At 40.9% G+C, this 22,175-nt stretch overlaps 2 protein-coding genes across 3 annotated transcripts in view; one reads left to right on the plus strand and one right to left on the minus strand.

Moving 5' to 3' along the window:
* SQOR (sulfide quinone oxidoreductase) overlaps window positions 1-7,728 on the plus strand; it is a 31,238-nt gene extending 23,510 nt beyond the window's left edge. For both annotated transcript variants that reach the window (XM_033167303.1, XM_033167304.1), the window contains exons 6-10: window positions 1,133-1,342; window positions 3,737-3,920; window positions 5,244-5,311; window positions 6,039-6,217; window positions 7,550-7,728. In XM_033167303.1, the coding sequence (XP_033023194.1) occupies window positions 1,133-1,342; window positions 3,737-3,920; window positions 5,244-5,311; window positions 6,039-6,217; window positions 7,550-7,607 (699 nt within the window). In that variant the 3' untranslated portion in view covers window positions 7,608-7,728. The remainder of the gene's footprint in view (window positions 1-1,132; window positions 1,343-3,736; window positions 3,921-5,243; window positions 5,312-6,038; window positions 6,218-7,549) is intronic.
* A 1,820-nt stretch (window positions 7,729-9,548) lies between these two features.
* LOC117056638 (nicotinamide riboside kinase 2-like) lies at window positions 9,549-20,322 on the minus strand. The gene is made up of 8 exons (XM_033167186.1): window positions 20,069-20,322; window positions 16,789-16,879; window positions 14,642-14,687; window positions 14,307-14,487; window positions 11,974-12,045; window positions 11,688-11,794; window positions 10,092-10,174; window positions 9,549-9,754 (listed from the first exon to the last, which is right to left on the minus strand). The coding sequence occupies exons 1-8, from the start codon at window positions 20,092-20,094 to the stop codon at window positions 9,749-9,751; spliced, it is 612 nt and encodes a 203-aa protein (XP_033023077.1). The 5' UTR covers window positions 20,095-20,322; the 3' UTR covers window positions 9,549-9,748.
* Between the last annotated feature and the right edge of the window lie 1,853 nt (window positions 20,323-22,175).

The following is a 22,175-nucleotide window of genomic DNA, read 5'->3' on the forward strand; positions in this document are numbered from 1 at the left end:
AAGAGGGAGGTGTAAGCCCCTACAGTGAGAAGATGGTTGGAAAGCTTTTGCCATTTCCTTCCTCTTTGCAGAGGTCCTATTTGAGGTCAATTTGGGAGAGTCAAAATGGCTTTAGGATTGTTCTCCTGTACTATTTCAGACAGGTGGCTTATATACTTATGTATGCGTTTGCCTTGTACATTTATTTTATATTTTAGACCAGGCTTGTCCAACAGGAAGATTGTGATCTACCGGTAGATCACTGGACGTCTGTGGTAGATCACTGGCAGATCAGTGGCTCCCCACAAAGAAGCTGAAAAAAACTTTGGCCCTCCTTAAAAAACTTTGGCCCTCCTTAAAAAACCTCAACATCTTTGCCCTGCACCCCTAAAATGACCTGAACCACCAAAAACGGCTTTCCTTCCTAAAAAAAAGCTCAATGTCGCTTTCCTCTTCCCTAAAGAAGCTCAACAACTTTTATGTGAACCCCAAAAAACAGGGCTTTCCTTCCTAAAAATAAAGCTCAACAACTTTGACCTAAACCCCCCAGATCACTGCCAGTTTTTAACTTTGGGAGTGGATCGCAGTCTCTTGGAAGTTGGACACCCCTGTTTTAGACCTTAGAATTTTTATAACAATTACGTTGATTCATTAGTTGCATTTTTTCCCCAGCTGTGTCTGCGTATATTTGCAAAGGACTAAAGCAATTGTTTTGAAGACAGACATGCACTTTGCTTTGTAGATGGTGTGTGCGCAATAGTGCGATGTTGAATTCCACCCTTTCCCCCCAAAAGTTGTACTAAATGATGTTTCATTATTTTGGTGTGATTGGTGGGCTACTTAAAAATGAGGCTGCAGTCTAGATTAAATTTTTAATTGTATTTTAATCTGTATTTTAATGATTTTTTTATGTTTTTGCTGTGATTTTATTAGTGTTAGCCGCCCTGAGCCCGGTTTGGCGGGGAAGGGCGGGGTATAAATAAATTATTATTATTATTATTATTATTATTATTATTATTATTATTATTATTATTATTATGTTGGATTACTTTGATGGGTGTTGTCAAAGTAGCATTCTGTCTCCTGCTTCTGGTTTGACACTCATGGTTTTGAACCATTACTTTTGAATTATCCTTTACCCCGTTCTTGATAGACTGGGAAACGACCAAAAGCCAAAATAATCTTCAATACTGCCCTTGGAGTGATTTTTGGTGTTCAGAAGTATGCTGATGCTCTGCTAGAGATCATCAAATCGAGGGACATTACAGTCAACTACAAGTACAACCTCGTTGAAGTTCGAGCTGATAAACAGGAAGCAGTCTTTGAGAACTTGGACAAAAGTGGGGAGACGGAGGTCTATCAGGTCAGCAAAATGAGATATTTTCAGGTGCATCTGTGTACAAAGCGAATGACTGTGACTAGCGTGATTTTCCTGTTTGTGAACTGGATTGGTTTCCTGTTTGTTAGAAAAGGCAGGAAATAGTGAATCAAAATGTTGATCGAAGTATGTGATGTGAGAAGGTGAAAATGGTTGATACAGTGTAGTTGAAAAACTGACCAAACAAATTTTGAGCACTGGGATGGTTAAACTATGTGGATGAGATTGCAACAGACCTCTCCAGCTATGGCACACTTTGGTAAAGAAGTGGGGGGAGACTTTATAAGGACATTATCTATCTATCTATCTATCTATCTATCTATCTATCTATCTATCTATCTATCTATCTATCATCTATCTATCTATCTATCTATCTATCTATCTATCTATCTATCATCTAAATAAATATTACAACAACAATTATTCCTATTCTTATTTTATTTATTTATACCCCACCCATCTGGCTGGGTTTCCCCAGCCACTCTGGGTGGCTCCCAACAAAATATTAAAAACACGACAATCATCTCTGGTAATTCCTTTTTTCTTTGAAATAATTTTTATGGGTATGACAAAATAAATCACACAATTATCCTTTTCCCCCTCAACATCTTAAAATAAAACAAGATTCCTCCGAATCCTGAGACTTCCCTCCTCGGCTCCACGGGTCCTTTATATATCTTAATCCACTGCATGTTAATAGTTCCTTCGAATTACGGTCCTCCAAAATATCCAGAGTCTTTGTAACATTGCAAGAGTTATTCAAAGCCTGCCAAAGAGTTCAAGTGTTTCCAGTGTTCTTTTAAATATGATCTATATTTGTCCCATTCTCTGTTGAAGTTTTGATCCTCCTGATTTCTGATTTTCAAAGTCAATCTACTCCAATAATTTCATCTGCCAGTCCGCTTTTGTCGTAAAAGAAGTTGGAGTTCTTATTGCCAAATACACTGAAATGAATCCAATTAAGAACTCTGGCCAGAAGTTTTAACCAAAAAACATACGTTTACTCCTAAGTAAAAACAAATGTAATATCAATCCTGTTAAGGATTACAGTCTTAAATGATAAAATAGTTTCACATTGGAAATTTTTCTTGAAAGTCTTTTAGAAGTCTTTTAGAAATTGATGTCAGGGCTTCTACGATGCGTGTCAGATGTAAACCAGGGAGACCAGTCAAGTTTCAATATTTAAGATTTTACGAAAATCATTATTAAACAGCATCAAACGAGTTATATCAAGGTTTTAAACAGAATTTTAAAGTATCATACACTAAATAAGATTTAATAAAGGTCATAATTCTACAACATCAAAAGAATTACAGAAAGTTTTAAAGTATCGTGCTTTTGTCGGCATCTTATTCTCTTTCCGTCGCTGGGTAAGCAACATCCTTGCAGCTGTAATCGCGTAAATGCATCTTAGCCAGGGAAAATTCTCTCTCTCTCATGCTAATCTATAGTATCAGATATACAGTTGTGCTTGAACTCAGGGCCGGATTTAGGTTTGATGTGGCCCTAAGCTACTGAAGGTAATGGGGCCCTTTATATGTCCAGCTGTCCTTTGTCAACAACAAATTGTCGCTTTTTTGTGTTGAATATATGCTATATGGTAATTTATGCTATAGGTATCTAAAGCCATTTGCACATGCAGAATGTAGGCATCCTATATATAGAAATGAGCAAACCAGTGATATTTTAGGGAGCAGGCTAGCAGGCGGGGCCCATTACTTACATCATAGGAGCCTGTTGTTGTTCAGTCATGTCCGACTCTTCATGACCCCATGGACCAGAGCACGCCAGGCACCCCTATCTTTCACTGCCTCCCGCAGTTTGGCCAAACTCATGCTAGTCGCTTCGAGAACACTGTCCAACCATCTCATCCTCTGTCGTCCCCTTCTCCTTGTGCCCTCCATCTTTCCCAACATCAGGGTCTTTTCCAGGGAGTCTTCTCTTCTCATGAGGTGGCCAAAGTACTGGAGCCTCAACTTCAGGATCTGTCCTTCCAGGGAGCACTCAGGGCTGATTTCTTTAAGGATGGATAAGTTTGATCTTTTTGCAGTCCATGGGACTCTCAAGAGTCTCCTCCAGCACCTTAATTCAAAAGCATCAATTCTTCGGCGATCAGTCTTCTTTATGGTCCAGCTCTCACTTCCATACATTACTGCTGGGAAAACCAGTAGGAGCCTACACAACACAAAATACCTTTGCTGTATGTAGGTTTTATTTGATTTGGTTTTATCTTATATTTTGGAAATGTACATCCAGGTTTTTTTCCCTTTAATTTTTTTTTGGGGGGGGCCCAAGAGAGTGGGGCCCTGAGCTATAGCTTGTTTAGCTTATACGTAAATCCTGCACTGCTTGAACTCTCTTCTCTTTCTCTGGATGCAGTACGAAATGCTTCATGTCACACCCCCCATGGGACCCCAAAACGTACTTCTGAACAGTCCGGTTTCAGATGCAGGGGGCTGGGTCGATGTAGACAAGGAGACGTTGCAACACAAGAAATACCCAAATGTGTTTGGGATCGGAGACTGCACTAACCTCCCCACTTCAAAGACGGCTGCAGCTGTAGGTAAGAGTGGCTTTTGCAGTTAACTAATTCAATGCTAACATAAATACTGTATTTAATTTTTATTTGCCTTTTTCGCTCTTTGCCAACCTTTTTGATATCTGAAGAAAAGCAGGATATAAACACCTGAAATAAATAATAATAAATGCTTGCTGCAAAGCTGGCCTTAAACCAGGGGTCAGCAAACTTTTTCAGCAGGGGGCCGGTCCACTGTCCCTCAGGCCTTGTGGGGGGCCGGACTATATTTTGAAAAAAAAATATGAACGAATTCCTATGCCCCACAAATAACCCAGAGATGCATTTTAAATAAAAGGACACATTCTACTCATGTAAAAACATGCTGATTCCTGGACTGTCCTCGGGCCAGATTTAGAAGGCGATTGGGCCGCATCTGGCCCCCGGGCCTTAGTTTGGGAACCCCTGCCTTAAACATTGAGTCTTAAGCTTCCTATAAATAGAAGAAGCCTTTTATGGATCTGATGTCAGAAAGATCAGAAATAGGCAATGATTTTTTAAAGTTTATTTGACCTATCAAGGGTGCATCTACACACAGGAAAAAGGTATTAAAAGTCAGAAATTAAATCGTTGTAACAAAAGGGAAAAAACGCTATGGAAAAATCACACAGAAATTCTTTTGCTCTCTGGCGCCATCTGGTGTTGCATGTTCATAATGCATTCAAAATACTGTTTTTTGACTAATGTAGCTGAGTTAGAATAGATTTAGTCCATGAGCCTGAGGTTTCCCATACTTGTTCTACTCCAACCCAATTTTTTCAAGGCCTCGGATATCAGCCTTTCCAGCCTTTGTTATCTGAAGCTCCAGTTTTGTTAAATTGAAAGATACTAGAGATTAGATCTCAGGTCTTCTTCAGGTCTTCTCTGCTCTGCCCCTGAGCTACACAACTGCTCTCTCTAATCTGCCCTATTAAAAGGAAGCATTGGTCTTTATTAGTCATGCCTTAGAACGAATTAATAGGACTTATTTACAACTAATTTTAGCTAGACCAGGGTCCATCTATTTTATCACTGATTAAATTATGGTACAAATTAGTGGATATTCTAACAGAAGAAGCTGTGTTGGTCCGTTTGGAAATTGAGACAGAAAAGGTAATTGCAATACAGCACCAATTAGAAACTTTGGCAATTAAGTGGTCTATGAATAGCTTAAATAATGATAAATGAAAACAATTAAGAGGAATGCACAGAGAAATGGTTCGGGGGGTAGTACTTAAAAATAGAATTTTATTTTTAGACTCTAGTGTTCCTATTTCAGGAAGAAAAACATTGCAGCACTAATGTAAAAAAAAAACATTATCTCTTCTGTAGCTGGCCAGTCTGGTGTGCTTGATAAAACCATTTCTTGCATAATGAAGGGCAAGCCTCCAACTAAAAAGGTAAGCTGGTTAATTCAATTAATTTGTCATTAAATGGGTAGTATTATCACTTCTAATCAAGAATTATATTTTTAATAAAGATCAATGAATCAATGGGCAATGAATTAAGTTTTGTAACATATTTTGAGGCAGTATTCTTTATCTTATTAAAGATCGGAAAGGTTCTCACCCAAATTCAAAACACCTTGTTCACAGGTCGTCCTCAAATATTGTGTGGGCAGGGATATTTAAGTTGCATTAAAAAAAAATTTTTAAATGATGCTAAAAGCTGTTCCTAAACAGTTGACAGGGACAGACTGTCACCAGCAGATAACCCGTGTTCTAAAGTCTGCGCTAGCTATATTTCAAAAAGTAAAAACCAGAACACCCCAAAAGTTGTTGAGGTTTTTAAAGGAAGACCCCGAAATTGTTGACCTTTTTCAGCAAAAGCATTTTGTCTACGATTTCACCCCCATTGCCAGTTTTCCAGGACATTTGACTGATTTCTGAAAAATAATCAAAGACGCCATTTTCGGAGGGGAATGTCTTGGAAAAACTTAGGTCGGCCCTCACCGCCCTTCACTTCATCAATCTGGCCCTCTTTGAAAAAAGTTTGGACATCAGCAGACTGGAGGGATCCTTCTGGGTGGGTGGGGGGAACCTGAGAAATTGTTTTGCAATATTCAAGTGAAGTTTTTGTTTTGTTTTGTTCCATTATGTAAATTGCACACTACAAAATGTTTTGTAGTATGATGGATACACATCCTGTCCCCTGGTAACCAACTACAACCGCGCGATCCTGGCAGAATTTGATTACAGCGCGCAGCCTTTAGAAACATTTCCTTTTGACCAGAGCAAGGAGCGGCTGACAAGTTTTCACATGAAAGCTGATCTCATGCCTTTCCTTTACTGGCATGGGCTATTGAAGTGAGTATCCCGTGTGTGTGTATATATGCCAAACTACCGGTAACTTGCGCGGGTCGTGGAGAAATCGCCTGACGCAAAATACAAGGGCACTTTTTGTGGCACAGGTTTGTGCAATGCAGCAAACCAGCTGCACATTTCTGAACTGCACAGGCAAGTTTTCGTTTGAACGGTGAATGTAAAAAAAAAAAAAAAGCCGTTTGGACAGTCGTAGAGAAAATTTAACATCTTATGGGGGGGATTAAAGATGCAATTATGTGTTTCAGACGCTTTTATAAAGGGAAGTTCTATATGTGCTATTAGTTTAATGCCAAAGTGCACAAAACAACCACTTTAAATAAATTTTAAGAAATGATTTAGCAATCTGCCTTTCCAAATGGTTTGATGCAGCTTTCGACTTTACAAAGCTGCAGAGGGAAATTTTGACTTGCCAAGTTCATTTTTCAGAGGGGTAGCTTTAAGTGCAGTCCTAACACCTGGGTTGGCCATAGTGAGGCTTGACAGCCATCGTCCCAGTTTAGGGTCATAAGAGTCCACTGGATCACACCAGTGTTCCCATCTCATCCAGAATCTGGACTTGCTGCGCATGGCAAGCCCACAAGCAGCAGCACCTCCTAGGAGAAGCACATGAGAAGGATCTTCTGCAATTTCCAGCAGTTTAGTATTCAGATCCTCCAAAAAATTGTCTTATCCTCTTTGAAAGAGATCCAAGTTGGAGGCCGTCGATCTCTCTTGTACGCAAGGCAGGGGAGCAGGGAAGAATGCCCCTTTACTGAGCCATCTCTCAGGCTGGTGCAGCAAAGATGCCCAGATCAGGAGGCCCATTGCTGTGACAGGACAGCAACTCTTGTGCCGGCCCCAGAACACCCCAATTTCAGGGGCTTCTGCCTACCTGTTTGGGTGGGTACACCCAAGGGCACTCCCTGACAGTGGAGCTCAACTATTGACAGAACCAGGCAGGATTGAGCGGAGACAGCTCCACCCTATCCAAAACTCCTTCCGCACTGCGATTCAGGGGTTTGGAGTGTTCTGTTACAGTTCAGCAGCTTGTAGCTCCATTTGTAACTAAATCTGACTTGCAATTATCTGGATAAACTGTACTTTGAATATACCAGACAGGCTAACTCTATAGTAAACAAAGTTATACTTATAGTGGTAACTTGGAAATTGAAAGGAATCCGTTCTGGAAGTCCGGTCGACTTCCAAAACCTTCAGAAACCAAAGCATGGCAGCTGCAGCCAATTGAACATTAAATGCAATTTTTTTTAGTTAATAGGATGATGAAGCTTGAAGTGGTCTTTATCCCAGTTCTAACCCTTGAAAAAATTCTTCTAGGGGATACTGGGGAGGTCCAGCTCTGATACGAAAGCTGCTACACCTAGGGTTGAAGTAGCTGCCAGTCCTTTTGTACCTGCTACGAACCACAAAAGTACAACCACAGCTTTAAAAGGTATACAAGGTACAGAAACAGTAGATATCCTGTGCACTTTTATCAATAAAAGTTTCCGAGCAAAGACTAGAGCTTCAGACTCATTTATATCTTATATGCTATACTTGGATTTTATGTATTATTTTTTTAAAGCAAATAAACTTGGTACTTTTCAGTGTCTTTAAAGGTCTCGAATCTACATTTTAAAGAAAACTTTACCCAGCAAGTAAATGCACCATCCAGCATAGTGTAGCAACAGCTGCATTTTTAGCTGTTGACTTTCTATTTTGAGTCTACCCATGAGATAATATACTGAGTTGTTAGCTTATATATGTGCTCTCTTCCCAGCTTTAGCAGCTGGTGTAGTGGCTAACCGTTGACCTTGAATGATCCCAGTTCAAGAAGTGTTATACGTCTGTAATACAGAGATAATGGTCTACCTTACAAATCTGTCAGAAGGGCTACAGGGAAAATTCAGAAAGCATTCTATAAAATGTCATGTTATCATTACGATTGTACCAACTCCTTATCAGCATGCCAACCAAGTGTCTCCTTACATAGAACTACGTAACAAATATGGAACATTCTGCACTTGTTCAATGAAAACCAGGCTTTATTTTGTGGCCTTTTCTATCAGTACTGCCAATATTGGCATGGTTAAAGATATCGTATCACACTGCTTAAGTAAATATTTCCTAGATAGCAGCCAACTAAGTGGGAACTGTTTCCTGTGATTTGTCAGCAATTGCATAATTTTCTTCTGTTGGTGAGGAGTCATGGCTCAGTAGGACTGATCCTATGTTTTGTAGGCAGTGTCCCAGGTACAATCTCGAACATCTCCAATTCAAAGAATGAGATGGGTGGTGTAACACACCCTTTTGCCTGAAAGCCTGGAAAGCAGTTGCCAGTAGGCAATACTAAGCTAGAGAAGCTCTGGGGTGGCCAGGAGCACATTTGCTGTTTGCCAGCTGCACCCATTTCCTTGAGATTCCCGATTTGATCAGTGACACACACTTCAGTTACAGCATGTTACAATAATCTAAACAGGATATGTGTGCAGCTGCCTTTGAAAAGTGCTCGGAAACTTCAACAGGTTCAAATAATTGCAGCCAGATTGTTGACTAGGGCTGGTTATAGGGTGCATATGACTCCCTTGTTAATAATAACAATTTTATTATTTGTATGCTGCCCATCTGACTGGGTTGCCCCAGCCACTCTGGGTGGCTCCCAACAAAATATTAAACACGCAATAAAACATCAACCATTCAAAACTCCCCTCAACAGAGCTGCCTTCAGATGTCTTCTAAAAGTCAAATAGTTGCTTGACATCTGATGAGAGGGTGTTCCACAATTGCTCCGCTACCTACCTGTCTTTCCAGGTGCAATTCAAAGTGCTGGTTAACCTATTAAGCCCTATATGGCTTAGATCCAAACTATCTGAAAGACCGTATTCCCTCATGTGAACCTGCCTGGGTTTTGAACTCTTCAGGAGAGTTCATTCCCAGACTTTGGAACTCCCTTCCTAGAGAAGCTAGACTGGCTCCCTCTTTGTTGTCCTCCTGCTGGCAGGAAGACATCCGTCTTTCAACAGGGTTTTGGGGAACTAATGAAAGGGCTGGTGCTGTGCTGTTTCTATTGTAATTATATAATCTGTTAAAACCATGCAAATATAGTTTTAATTATATCAGTATTTAATTGGTCTTTAATTACAGCTTATTCTTTTAGTGGTTCTTATTTTTAGCTGTAAGCCACATTGAGAAAAGGGAGGGTTATAAATAATAATAGACTAGGCAGTCTGACCAGGTATTAGGAAGCATCCTGTACTCTTGACAATATAATACAACCTCTAGGATTCCTATGCAAATACAGATTAGTGTTAATAAAAAAGCACAAAATAAATCTCAAAAGCTTTGAAGGTGGTAAATGCTTTTTAATCAAGGCCACATTTTAGAGACTTGTCAGCAAGAAAAATGTATTTATTAAAAGCAAAGGGGGAAAAAATCTTCATAGAAGTTGGAACTTTACTGCCAAGCCAGGCATATGTAGGAGAGAAAAAAATAAGTTACAAGTGTCTTCTACTTCACAAGAATCCTCCAACCACTTGTCTATCTCTGTGTAAAAACAAAAACAAAAACGTTAAGGGAGTGACTGCTGCACATACTTTACATAAACACATTTTCCAATAGTTAATTATATGCTTCTAACAGCTGTATGACATGGGATGCAGCCTTTATATAGTTGCAATCATCTTTTTAAAAAATCAATATTTTAGAGATTTCTCACCATCAAGCACCTGTTAGCAACCCTAATGAGTAGCCCAAATTAAAAAACAAAGCATTGATGCACATGCACACAGATGTACTTTTTTGGAACTGTAACGAGAATTAATCATCTTACATGGAATAATCTGCAATTCGTTTTGCCCACATACTTAAGAACAATTCCTACCAGCAGTTCTTCTAAGCTGTTCTGAATGTGTTCGTAGACTTCATTAAAGAGCTCCTCTCTTGATTTTTTTCCATCCAACTGAACTGAAACATAAAACACCACCATTTGAAGAAGGAAGCAAGCAAGCAAGCAAGCAAGCTGAAATAAGCTAGTTATTTTAAGTATTGCTATTTCTGTGTATGCCAGGCAGGCGCACAGATCTGCATATGTAATGCATTTTTAAACCTGGCCAACAAGAGTTAGGGGGAGGAAGAAAGCAGATGTTTAAGATTCACAAAGATCTTCCTGAAGAAATGCAGTTTCATTTTCATGAATGTATACTGGATTATTCAAAGTTTTCAGACCCTTTACAGGCCTGATTCAGATGTAACAAAATACTGGTTTGCTGTTACAATGTTTCTGATCCTAGAAACAAACCATGGCAATTCAGCAAACAGGAAATAAAGGAGAGTTCAAAGTACAGTTTGTTAACAAGCTAGGACAGTGGTTTTCAACCAGTGTGACATGGCACTCTGGGGTGCTTTGAATGATGGATGGGGTGCCATGGGCAACCCTGGCCTCTTGTCTCTCTTTCCTTCCCTCCTCTGATGCCCTCAACACATCTCTGCCTCCCAAAGGCTTCTACAGCTGTTTGTTGCAGCAGCCTTGGCTCTGAGCTCCCCTGGCAAATGGTGCCTCTGGGGATGGCCAGGGGTTGCTTCCCGGGCACCTGTGGGGCAGTATGAGGAGGCAACTCTCTTTGGGGCAAGGTGGGCAGCTCAAAGATCAGGTGCAGCAGCTGCCCAGAGGACTCCCAATGAGAGGGGAGAAGAGAGGAGGCTGAGGGAACCCTCCACAAAGGTGGGGTGAGTGAGGGGCTGCCAGCTCTGCAGGCAAGGGGTGACATAACTGGGCTCCTGAGCCCCACAAGGGTGCCACAGAAAGAATGTAGTTAGTCAAGGAAGCCGTGGACCCCGAAAGGTTGAAAACCTGAGCTAGGATACTGATTACAGATTAAAGTTTTGTGCCTGCAGTGAGTAAAATTGTCCCCAGACAACTAAGCAAGCCCATCCAAACCACCTACCCTTTTAGCCCTCCCGATATTGCTGAACTATAACTCTCTTCAGCCCCAGCAAGGGAGATGGGAGTTGTAGTTTAGCAATATCTGGAGGGCCAAAGGTGCCCTAGCCCAAAGACAGATTTGTAATTTTGAGCACGCTATATCCGACCCGTTTCCAATTTGAAAACTTGGGACAGAAAGTTCAGTCTCCATGTGGCATGGAAGCATCCTTTGCAGCCCCAGCCATTTGAAGCTGTGTAAAGGAGACAATCTGGGCAGCAAGAGAAGATGGGAAGATACGCATATGTTATCAATTCAACACTGCCCTACTCAGTCATATACTGAAAGTCAATTATGAAGAGTTATTTAATGAGCAACAATTGCAGCTTGAGCAAATCGATCATTTCAATAACACTAATATTTCACACTGGTAAAATCACTATGGGAACACTGCCTTTGAAAATACAGCATATAAAATCTTAAAATAAACTTGTAACACCTACCTCACAGAATACAAGCATCTTTAAAGCCGACCCCATGTCCCAATTTAAACTTACCCACATCAACATTAAGGTCTTCCATTAGCATCTTATGTTTGATGTACATGGGCCAGACGTGACCATCAAACAAACCCGGTGGATCTGGTACAGTGTAATTCCTTGAACTAAAAATTTGGGGAGGAGGGAGAAAAACACACCATAAGTTTCAGCTTGAATGCTATCCGCCAAATTAAGAGAGTCCTTTGCTCATGCAAACCCCATTTACTTATTTGGTCACCTCAACATGACTTTTCAGATTATCAAACAACTTATGCTATTTGTAGGGTGGGTGTGTTTGGCTTACCTTCTCCTCCTCTTGCATTCTTCATAGGGAATAGAAAGAAAATACCGGTAGTCAAATACATCAATCAAGGGCCTGAAAAGAAAAGAAAAAAGGCGACCTGGGTGGGTTGTTTTTTTTTTTTAAATACAACAAAACAAAGAAAAACCCCTCATGAATAATACCAAATGGTCTAGTGTCCTTTATCCAACAATAGGCATCAACACAACAGTTACATCCAGCAACCAGGACATTGCCTCTTACGTGGCTCATAGCCAAGAACTATTGACAGGCATATTCCCCATGAATTGTCTAATCCTCTATTAAAGCCATTTAAGCTGCAACCATGTTCGGCAGCAGTAAATGTAATACATTAAGCTCCTGTGAAAGAATATTTTCTTTTCTGTCCCGAATGGTCTGCTCATCAAATTCATTATGTGAAATCCATAACCATGAATAATATGTCATGCCCTCTCCTGCACTGGTTGTTATAAACTGAAAAGCCCACATGCTTTGCCTTTCCACCCTTTGATATTTTATATTTCCCTTTGCTACACCTTTACAGCTCTACCATACTTTTATTAAAGACTGAGCAACCAGAAGTATACACAATACAGTGACTCTCAACTTACCCTGGGGGTTATGTTTGGAGGAATAATAATAATAATAAAATAATAATAATAATAATTTTTATTTCTATCCCGCCCTCCCTGGCCAAAGCTGGGCTCAGAGCGGCTAACATCATACAAGTAAGACAAGATAGCACCTAAACCCAACAGTGTGTATAGCCAAAACTCACTAGGATCAACGGCAGGTAGGATTCCCAATCTTTTCCCCATATACCTGTCTCCTCTTCTAATTATTTTTTAAATTGCCAAGCACATAAAGCCGAATGCTCACAAGTTAAATGCTTTTAAGTTGCAAATTACCTGTACTCTGAATGTGGTCACATTAAATTTCCATCAGGGCAACAATGTGGCATTTTACTTTCAATTCCTAGCATGGACCTTTATTTTCAAGGCTGCCACAAAGAGGCTTGAAGATTTGATATTACTACACACTGTAACAAAATATCTTTCCTGAAGAGTCGATGCCAGTTCATATCCTTGCAGCATGCATGTGAACGTTATTGCCACAATGTGCATCATTTTAAATTACCATTGAAACCCATTTGCCATTTTGTTGCCTGTTCACTCAACTTGGACAAGTCCTTGAGAGAACTGGTCTTCAACTGGTGGGTCAGGCACTACCACCATACAGTGGTACCGTGGAAGTCGAACGGAATCCGTTCTGTAAGTCTGTTTGACTTCCAAAACGTTCAGAAACCAAGGTGCAGCTTCCAACTGGCTGCAGGAAGCCCCTGCAGCCAATCAGAAGCCGTGTCAGATGTTCGGCTTCCAAAGAACGTTCACAAACCGAAACACTCACTTTTGGGTTTGCGGTGTTCAGGAGCCAAAACATTTGACTCGCAAGGTGTTCAAGATCCAAGGTACGAATGTACAATATGAGATTTAAAAAATTAAGAAATGGGGCCCTAAATGCATGTTTGGGTTAAAAGTGGGTCTGGGTCTGAAAACGGCTGAAGATACCTGCTTTATTCTCTGTAATCAGCTTGGATTTTCACCATCTCAGACATTGTGGTATCACATTCACAATTTTAACTATTTCACAGCTCACCCGGATAGTTAAGAATAGATTAAATAGTACTAGTCCCAATATGTATCCTTGGCAGACAGCACAACGTAACTCTCTGTTCTTGCCATTTTCTGCTCTTGAACTCAAATGACCCATAAAAGAACTGGTAATTCTAACCCATGATCATTAAGTTCACTCAGGAGATTTTGGCGAGGGACATTATCCAAAGCTGTTTGGAAGTCCAAGTCCCTTACTATAGGGCTTGTTCATATTCAAGCTGCAACCAGGAATATAAATTTTAAAAAGGCTTGCTAAGATTTGAGTTTCCTCATTGAAAATATGCCAACCTAGTCCTTCATTTCTGCTATTCTGCCCTGGTCAGCCCCACAAAAAGGTAATCACATTTTGGTTATGTTGTTCTCAAAACTAACAGAAAGAACTGCCCATCAAAACAGCAATTATCTATCATGCACCAGAACAAGTAATGGTTATGTTATCAGTCTGCTGTTATGTGCCCATACAATAAAAAATAATCACACAACAGTTGTTTCATTATCAAAGACCTGCCAAGCAGCTTCTAGCAGTTATGTGATTAGATATAGACAGCTGGAACAGCTTTAGGAATATTAAGTTTTACTTACAAACAGAAGGGATCATTGAAATGTCATGACTCTATAAAGTAATCACCTAGTTAGAACTCATTAACCGTGTGCTTCAGTTACCTGTAAGTATAAAGCAAGAATCCTTCTACGATAAGAATATGGATGGTATCATTCTCCTCTGAATCCTCTATTGTTCTAGTATCTAGTGTGTTAATGCCATGAGATCGTTCAAACTTGACTGGGTTTTTCTTCCAAGCATTGATGGTACTCATCATGGCATCCATGTCCAAAGCACTAATAACTAAGACAAAAAAGCAGTAAATTCATTAGATTCAAGAAAAACACATTATCAAAGTTATGAATTCCAAGGGACTCTACCAACTCATGCCCTATTGTGCAGTTCTAGGACTAGAATTTTTATTTTTAGTAATTGCATGGATATAAACAGAACTTACCATCATACTGTTTAAATCCATCTTCAACCTTTATCTCATCCTGGGGCTGAAACAGAATAAGAACCGTCTACAGAACTTCTCACAAACTCAACATCCATTTTAAGAAGAGCACGAAGGGTAAAAGAGCCCGTTGAAACTGATTTCTGGTAACTCACTGCCCTTAAAAATGTATTACAGCTGCACCTTCAATAAATTTAAGTAGTGCAGATCTAAAAGGCAGAAACAAGACACTTCACCCTTTATCTAATCACTACCACAAGCACACCTAACCTACTTTCAAAAAAAGAAATGTCATCCAGAGGCCACACTGGGGTCTTATCCACTGACTGCAGAACAACTCCCATACATCAACCCTCCTCCCAAAATAAATTCCTCCCAAAACAGAAACAAGGCCAAGAGGACAAAGAAGACTTAAAACATCAGGTAGGAACAGAATGAAACCCCATTAAGTTACCAAGTTGGAGAAAACAGATGTTACTGGATATGGAGCAGTTTCACTAAGAGTGGGTTGATTCTATACTCCTAGGATCCAAAGTTATCAACTGAGTGGTCAATGCCGGGGGTGAGGGAAAGAGAAAGAAGGGGAGCAATTTGCACACAGTGTGGGGAAAAGGTCTAGGTGGGCAAAATTATGTCTCATATCACATATGTTTAAAGTAGAGGTAATTAAATACAACCACAGGAGATCTGCATATTTGAAACCAAATTTCTCTTAATATTTAGAGCAGGGATCAGCAGACTTTTTCAGCAGGGGGCCAGTCCATTGTCCCTCAGACCTTGTGAGGGGTCAGACTATATTTTTTTTTGGGGGGGGGATGAACAAATTCCTATGCCCCACAAATAACCCAAAGATACATTTTAAATAAAAGCACACATTCTATTAATGTAAAAACACACTGACTCCTGGACCATCCGCGGGCCAGATTGTTAAGAATTCAGGTGAACATTCTGTGCTAAAAGTAGCCAACATTTGCAATTAGGTATGGTAACACCAGCAAACCAACATGTTTCTTCTGCATATTTTTTCATGTCAGTCGTGAGGAAAACAAGCTATGCTCATCACCGAAGCCCCACTCCCTAACCTCTGCATATAGGTTATTTTCTAACACATCTGCAAAACTCTCCTCAGTTATAACAGCTAGAAATCTGCCACACCAAGGTGTGGCCAGTACAAAAATCCATTTTAGCAGGACCATTTGTATTCTAGCATTTGCAAGATGACCTCCCTGCCCTGCCCTTCAAAACATTACTATGGCTGTGGGACAAAAGGGGAAAATACCACTTTTATAAGAGATAAACAACTTCTATGGGCATTACTTATACAAATGAGTCATAAAGTTAATAACTGGTGCCTAAGATTGCTTTTTACATAATTCTTTTTTCTTTGTGAGTCACCTATTTTAGATTCTAAGCTGGGGGGCAGGGACCGTCTTGCTACTTGATCTCGTTAAGCCACTTTGGGAGTCTTCTTGACTAAGGAGAAGAGTTAAAAGTGCTTTAAATAAATAACGCTGGTTTTAACAGCTTACTGGACAACATATGATCAACTAGTATTAACTTCTGCATACAGTGGCCATTATTCAGCACACATAGAAGTAGTCAGATGGCTGCCCTAGAAGGTCAGAACAGCATTCTTCCCATGTTATGTGGAAGTTCAGCTCTGTTTGTGCGCAGGTGACGGTACAACAGAAATTTCTCAATCATGTAGACACTGACAGGGATACACAATTATGGATATTAGATACTAAAGCATCCTTTGTGGTTTACTTGCTGCAGCAGAAACTCAGCAACAATCTATGACTGTTGTGGGACTGTATGGGAGACTCCAGACACCACTTCTTCCACAGACATCTCAGACAGAAATAGGATGTATTTTGGACTTGGCATTCAGAACACTGGGTGCTGATGGCCCTAGCACTGCCACATAGTACAACACTCATCTAAAGAATTCAACCCATTTCCCAAAACCACCTTATATGGAAAGGGTCAAGTGAGGTACCCCTTACAAACTGCAAGTCTGTAATAAGTGGTCTACTTACAACAGATGCAGGTTGCAGGATTTCTTGTATTCAAAACTGGATATGGCAGGAGGTGATGCAAGGAAAGTGGGGGTTATAGAAGGGTATACAATCTGAATTCTGCCTCACCTTAAAGAAGTCGTCTTGATGCACAACACTGCAATTAGGCAGTGCCTGCATAAGTTTGTTGGTCAGAGTGGTCTTCCCACCATTGGTGATCCTGAAATAAGAATGTGGGAGGAAGGATGGAAGAAGAAAGGTGTGAATTAAATTAGAAAACATGTAGACTCCAAACACATCTGTGGGAAACAAGAAACTTCTCTGTGTGGGAAAATGCGTGAACCAAAGAGATAAAGAAGGGGAAATATGAAACTAGCTGCTAGAAAAGACAGCTGTACTTCCTGATTCTGCTTATAGTGGCTGCAAACTACGATATGTCCTGATTACCACCCATAAGCTTCCCTTCTTTCTTCCCTTCTCTCTCTCTCTCTCTCTCTCTCTCTCTCTCTCACACACACACACACACACACAGTGTCTGCCATTTTAAAACATCCTCAGTAAGAACGAAAACTTAAGACTCAAAGGCGTAGCCAGGTCAGTTTACTGCAGCTAAAACAGCAAAGCACAATTTATTGTAGCTTTGGAAACACACAATTTGCTTAGTCAGATACATTAAGTCCTTGTTTTATCACTGCTTTTATTCATAGACAAGCCAAAGTAAAGTACTAGTTAAAAGTTTTAGGGCAGCCCAACCAGCCATAAAATTCATAGGATAGCTCTGGACCAATCACACCCTTTCAGCTTAGCTCACAGTTGCCAATGCAAAGTAGAACCATGTATGTGCATGGGGAGAACCACATGCACCATTTGGCACTCAAAAGAGTTCTGATGGCGCAAATCACAGTCCCATCTAGGCCAGCATCCTGTCTCCCACAGTGGCCAACCAGATACCTACTGGTAGCCCACAAGCAGGACATAAGGACAATAGTCCTCTCCCACTGTTGTTCTCCCAAAACTGGTATCTGAAGAAGTGTGCATGCACACGAAAGCTCATACAAAGAACAAACTTAGTTGGTTTCTAAGGTGCTACTGGAAGGATTTTTTTATTTTTTATTTTGTTTTGACTATGGCAAACCAACACGGCTACCTATCTGTAACTGTCCCAAAACTGGTACAGTGGTACCTCTGGTTACATGCTTAATTCGTTCCGGAGGTCCGTTCTTAACCTGAAGCACCACTTTAGCTAATGGGACCTCCCGGTGCGCTGCCAGAGCACGATTTCTGTTCTTATCCTGAAGCAAAGTTCTTAACCTGAAGCGTTATTTCTGGGTTAGCGGAGTAAGTAACCTGAAGTGTATGTAACCCGAGGTACCACTGTATTCAGTGCTATGCTGCTACTGTTCCTGGGGGGAGCAGGCATAGGAGCCACTGTTAACTTAATCTTCTGTGAAGTTGTCTTAAGCCCTTTCCTTGAAGAAAGAAAGGGCAAGATAAAAATATAATTTTTAAAAAGCTGTGCCGTCGCCATCATTGGCGTGGGTTCTTAAGCAGCCTCCCCAACCAGACACAGAATCTAGCTTCTGACCACCCAACTGGTTTTAATACACACATTTATTAAACAATAAAAAGTGAGTTTGGCCAAACTGCGGGAGGCAGTGGAGGATAGGGGTGCCTGGCGTGCTCTGGTCCATGGGGTTACGAAGAGTCGGACACAAATTATTATAGTGAGGAAGTGGAAGGGGCAAGCAGAATATAGAATGGAAGAATGGTATAAAGAGGTGTAGGATATAGCTACTAACGATAAATTAACACGTGCCATTAAGGTACGATGGGGAAGATGCAGGAGAAATTATTTTGAGGAGATATGGAGGGTGTTTGTAGAATTTGTACAGTACTGTTAAAATTGAAAGGGGCCAAGCCATTGCAAGAGATGCTGAAATTTTGAGAGTTTGCATAGTTAAAATGGAATGGTCTCAGTGGTGGGGTGCACATTTTTATCCTTATCTATTTATGATTATTAATTTGTCAAAATAAAAAGATTTTTAAAATGTATAAAATTAAAAAAGAGAGAAGAGAAAATGAAAGTCCCATGAGGCCAGCAACCAGCCCCGCCTCACACTTTTGGCATCCTACACCATAACCTCAACAGCTGCTGCGACACAGAATGGAAACGAGGCATGTGGAAGCAAGTCTCCTGCTGCAATGGCTGCCAGATCTTGCACATGGGCAGCAGGGCTGAAGGCCATCGCCATGGAGGAGGGTGTGTGCAATTACCATTTCCCAAGAAAACCAAATTGGGCCCCAAATCATCTGCCACAAGCAGCAACAGCAACTCAGCTCCACTATCTCTGCCCCCATCACTTTCCCTACCGGAAATAATGCGGGAGGGGAAACATGCCCTCTAAGCCAACTGCTACCTAAATAAAAATAAAAATAAAGTAACAACAACAGGGAAGCCTAGCCTGGATACTCCAAATAAACGCCTGTGCAATTCCTGTGCCACTTTGTTCTGGCTCTTTCCCTCCCATCTCTCCACCTTCCCCTTTTGCCCTTGGAGCGCGTTTTCTGCCTACCTGATGGCATCGCAAGCCCCTCCCCGAAAATCTGTTTTAAAGGCTGCCTTAGTTTTCAAAAAAAGTGTTTCACAATTAACATTTTATATTATTTCATGTAACCCGTTGCTGCTGCTTGTTTTTAAATCAGCCAGTTATGTAAATGAAATGTAACTTGTTGGGGTCAATCATAATACAAACGAGAGCAAGCATTAAATAAGTTAAAAAACTAAAATTCAGCCCCCTCCTCTTTCTCTCCCCAATCCCCTAGAAACAAACGTTCAAAACTGAATCGCTCTGGGAGAAACAATAGCCATCTGAATAGATGAGAAAATAAATTAATAATAATAATAATAGTAGCAGCAGCATGCCGAACATATGTCAGTCCAAAGCCATGTGCCCCCATCCCCGCTTGATAGTAACAGTAATAATTGTAACAAAGTAATGATTATAATGAAATAATAAAAACAAATGAAAATAAAATAATAGCAGCAGCAGCATGGCGAATATGTCGGTCCAAAGCCATGCGCCCCCGTCCCCGCTTGATAGTAACAGTAATAATTATAATAAAGTAATAATTATAATAAAAAATAAATAAAAAAAGTGAAAATAAAATAAAATATTAGCAGCAGCAACATGGCACCTATATGTCGGTCCAAAGCCATGTGTCCCCGCTTGATAATAACAGTAATAATTATAATAAAGTAATAATTATAATAAAATAAAGACAAGTGAAAATAAAATAAAAATAGCAGCAGCATGGCGAATATATGTCGGTCCAAAGCCATGCCCCCCCCCCGCCGCTTGGCTCCCGCGCGCGCCTTTCTCGCTCGCGCCCGCGCCAAAATCCCCCTCACCCGCCAATGCCGACGATGACTTTCATGATGGTGATGCTGCTGCGCGCGAGGCCCGGAGGCGTCGGCTTCCCTCACAGTCGGTCCCTTCCGCGGCTACAGGAGGAGGAGGAGGAGGAGGACAGAGAAGGGGGAAGAGAGGAACCACGAACGTCAGCTACCGAGGGGCGCCATTATCTCCGGGAAACGGCGGCAAGAGGGAGAGCCGTCCGCGCCGCGGCGAAGCGCTCGCCGAAAAGAAGAGCGAGCTAACGGCTGCGCGCGCTTCTCGCCTCTCCGCCGAGGCGACACGCCCGCTCATTGGGCGGGAAGGGTCGCCGCCGCAGCCGCCGCAGCCAACCAACGGGCCCGGAGCGTCGGCAGAATGTCCACGAAGGCGGGTTCCACTCCCATTGGCCAAACGCTGGCTGGTCCTCGGTCCCCGCCCACTGACAACCCTGGACACTCCCCCCTCGTGCAACCTTGCAATGACTCCTCGCCCAACGCACGTTTCCCTTTTCTTTACAGCTTCCGGGGAGGGTGGAGGCAGCAGATTTGGGTGGGGAAGGTTACTGGCATCACCAAGCGGTGTTTGTTTTTATTTTATTTTTCACTGAGGAGGGTAAATGGAACCATGAACAGTAGCTTATAATCAGTGTTTTTTTTCTTAAAAAAATGTTTAGGGGATACTCTCATTTTGACTCAAGAAAATCACAATTTTATAGTTCAAATCGGGAAAAACAAATACAGTAAAAGGACATTGGAACTGACGATTCACCATGCTAGATAAGAAACTGAAAAATTGAAGGGAAAAAATATTTTCTTCTCCCGTTAGATCCTGTTTTTTACAACAATTCACAAAATGTTTAGGGGTATGCGTACCCCTAGAAAAAAAGCACTGCTTATAGTAAGATTTATCTTTTAGGCTCTTTTGATCATATGTGGAAGGTTTTATTTTATTTGTTTTAATTATTGAATTTATATACCGCCCTATACCCAGAGGTCTCAGGGCAGTTCACAGAAAAGATCACCATTATATATGTGTGTGTGTGTATTCAAAATAAAAAACCCAAAAAGAGCCACATTTTAAAAGGGTATAGGCAAACTTCCCTGTGGAGAGCATTCCACAGATGGAATTAAAAGGATCAGTGGAAATTTCAAAAATGATAAAAACGGACTTTCATATAATAATCACAGTGTCTCAAACGCTAACAAACAAGCCAGGCAATCCTATACCTGTATACACTTACTTGGTTTACAGTAAGTCTCAATGTGCTCAGTGCGGCTGAGTTAGGATGAGTGTATTGCCAAGCAGCAATATGCTTACCTGGGAATAAGTCCTGTTGAACTCATTGGACTTACTTTTGAGTAGGCATTGTATAGGATTACACTCTGAAAATGGTGTACAGTTTTGTGGACTAGTGTTTTTCAGATGCCACAAGATGGCTCATTGTTTTTGCTGCCACAGGGTAACGTATCCATCGTTACAGAAAACAGGTGTCTGCAGATTCAAAACTGGTGTTGCTGTCTATATCTGCTGGATATTACCGTGTATATATCTTGCTTCATAAAGAGCAGCCCCGTTTTTAATTGGTCAGTTTGTATGGAAACAGTGAAAAGGCAGAAATCCAGTGACTTATGTGAGACCCCCATTCCTCATGAATGTGTTTTTGGTAGCAACTACATGAGATCGTCGTCATCAAAACACCAGCCTATATTTCTCCCCATTTCCCCCTATGGAGCTCTAGGAATTCTACGTGAAGCAGTGACTGTAGACAGGCATTATTTTGTCTTATTTTATGCTCTGTCTGACTTTCAGTGACATTAGGCTGCTTGCTTCTAATTGGGATTCCTTGTTGAAGAGCTTCCGTAGTGTTATTATGTGCAGGACTGGTGGCTGCACTGATTGACACCAAAGTTCAAAGAACAGCTTGACCTGTTGGATTTTGACCTGTCATATAGCTGTTATATATTTATTAATTTTATTTTTATTACATTTATATTTTATTAAGTTTCTGTTAAAAGAAACAAGTGGCAATCCTCATACACACAGATAATCTACCTCCCCATGAAATGCTGCAATGCAAACCAAGATGTGGACTGTTTCATTCTGATGAGTTTATTCCTTTCA

This window comes from Lacerta agilis, chromosome 13 (genome assembly GCF_009819535.1).
Source record: "Lacerta agilis isolate rLacAgi1 chromosome 13, rLacAgi1.pri, whole genome shotgun sequence".
Lineage (NCBI taxonomy): Eukaryota > Metazoa > Chordata > Lepidosauria > Squamata > Lacertidae > Lacerta > Lacerta agilis.

Coding starts and splice junctions, on each gene's coding strand:
- LOC117056638 (XM_033167186.1), bottom strand. CDS start 20,094: ATGAAAGTCATCGTCGGCATTGGCGG. Junction 14,688..16,788: donor ATCAAGACGACTTCTTTAAG/GTGAGGCAGAAT, acceptor ATTCTGTTTCAG/CCCCAGGATGAGATAAAGGT. Junction 11,795..11,973: donor GAATGCAAGAGGAGGAGAAG/GTAAGCCAAACA, acceptor CCAAATTTTTAG/TTCAAGGAATTACACTGTAC.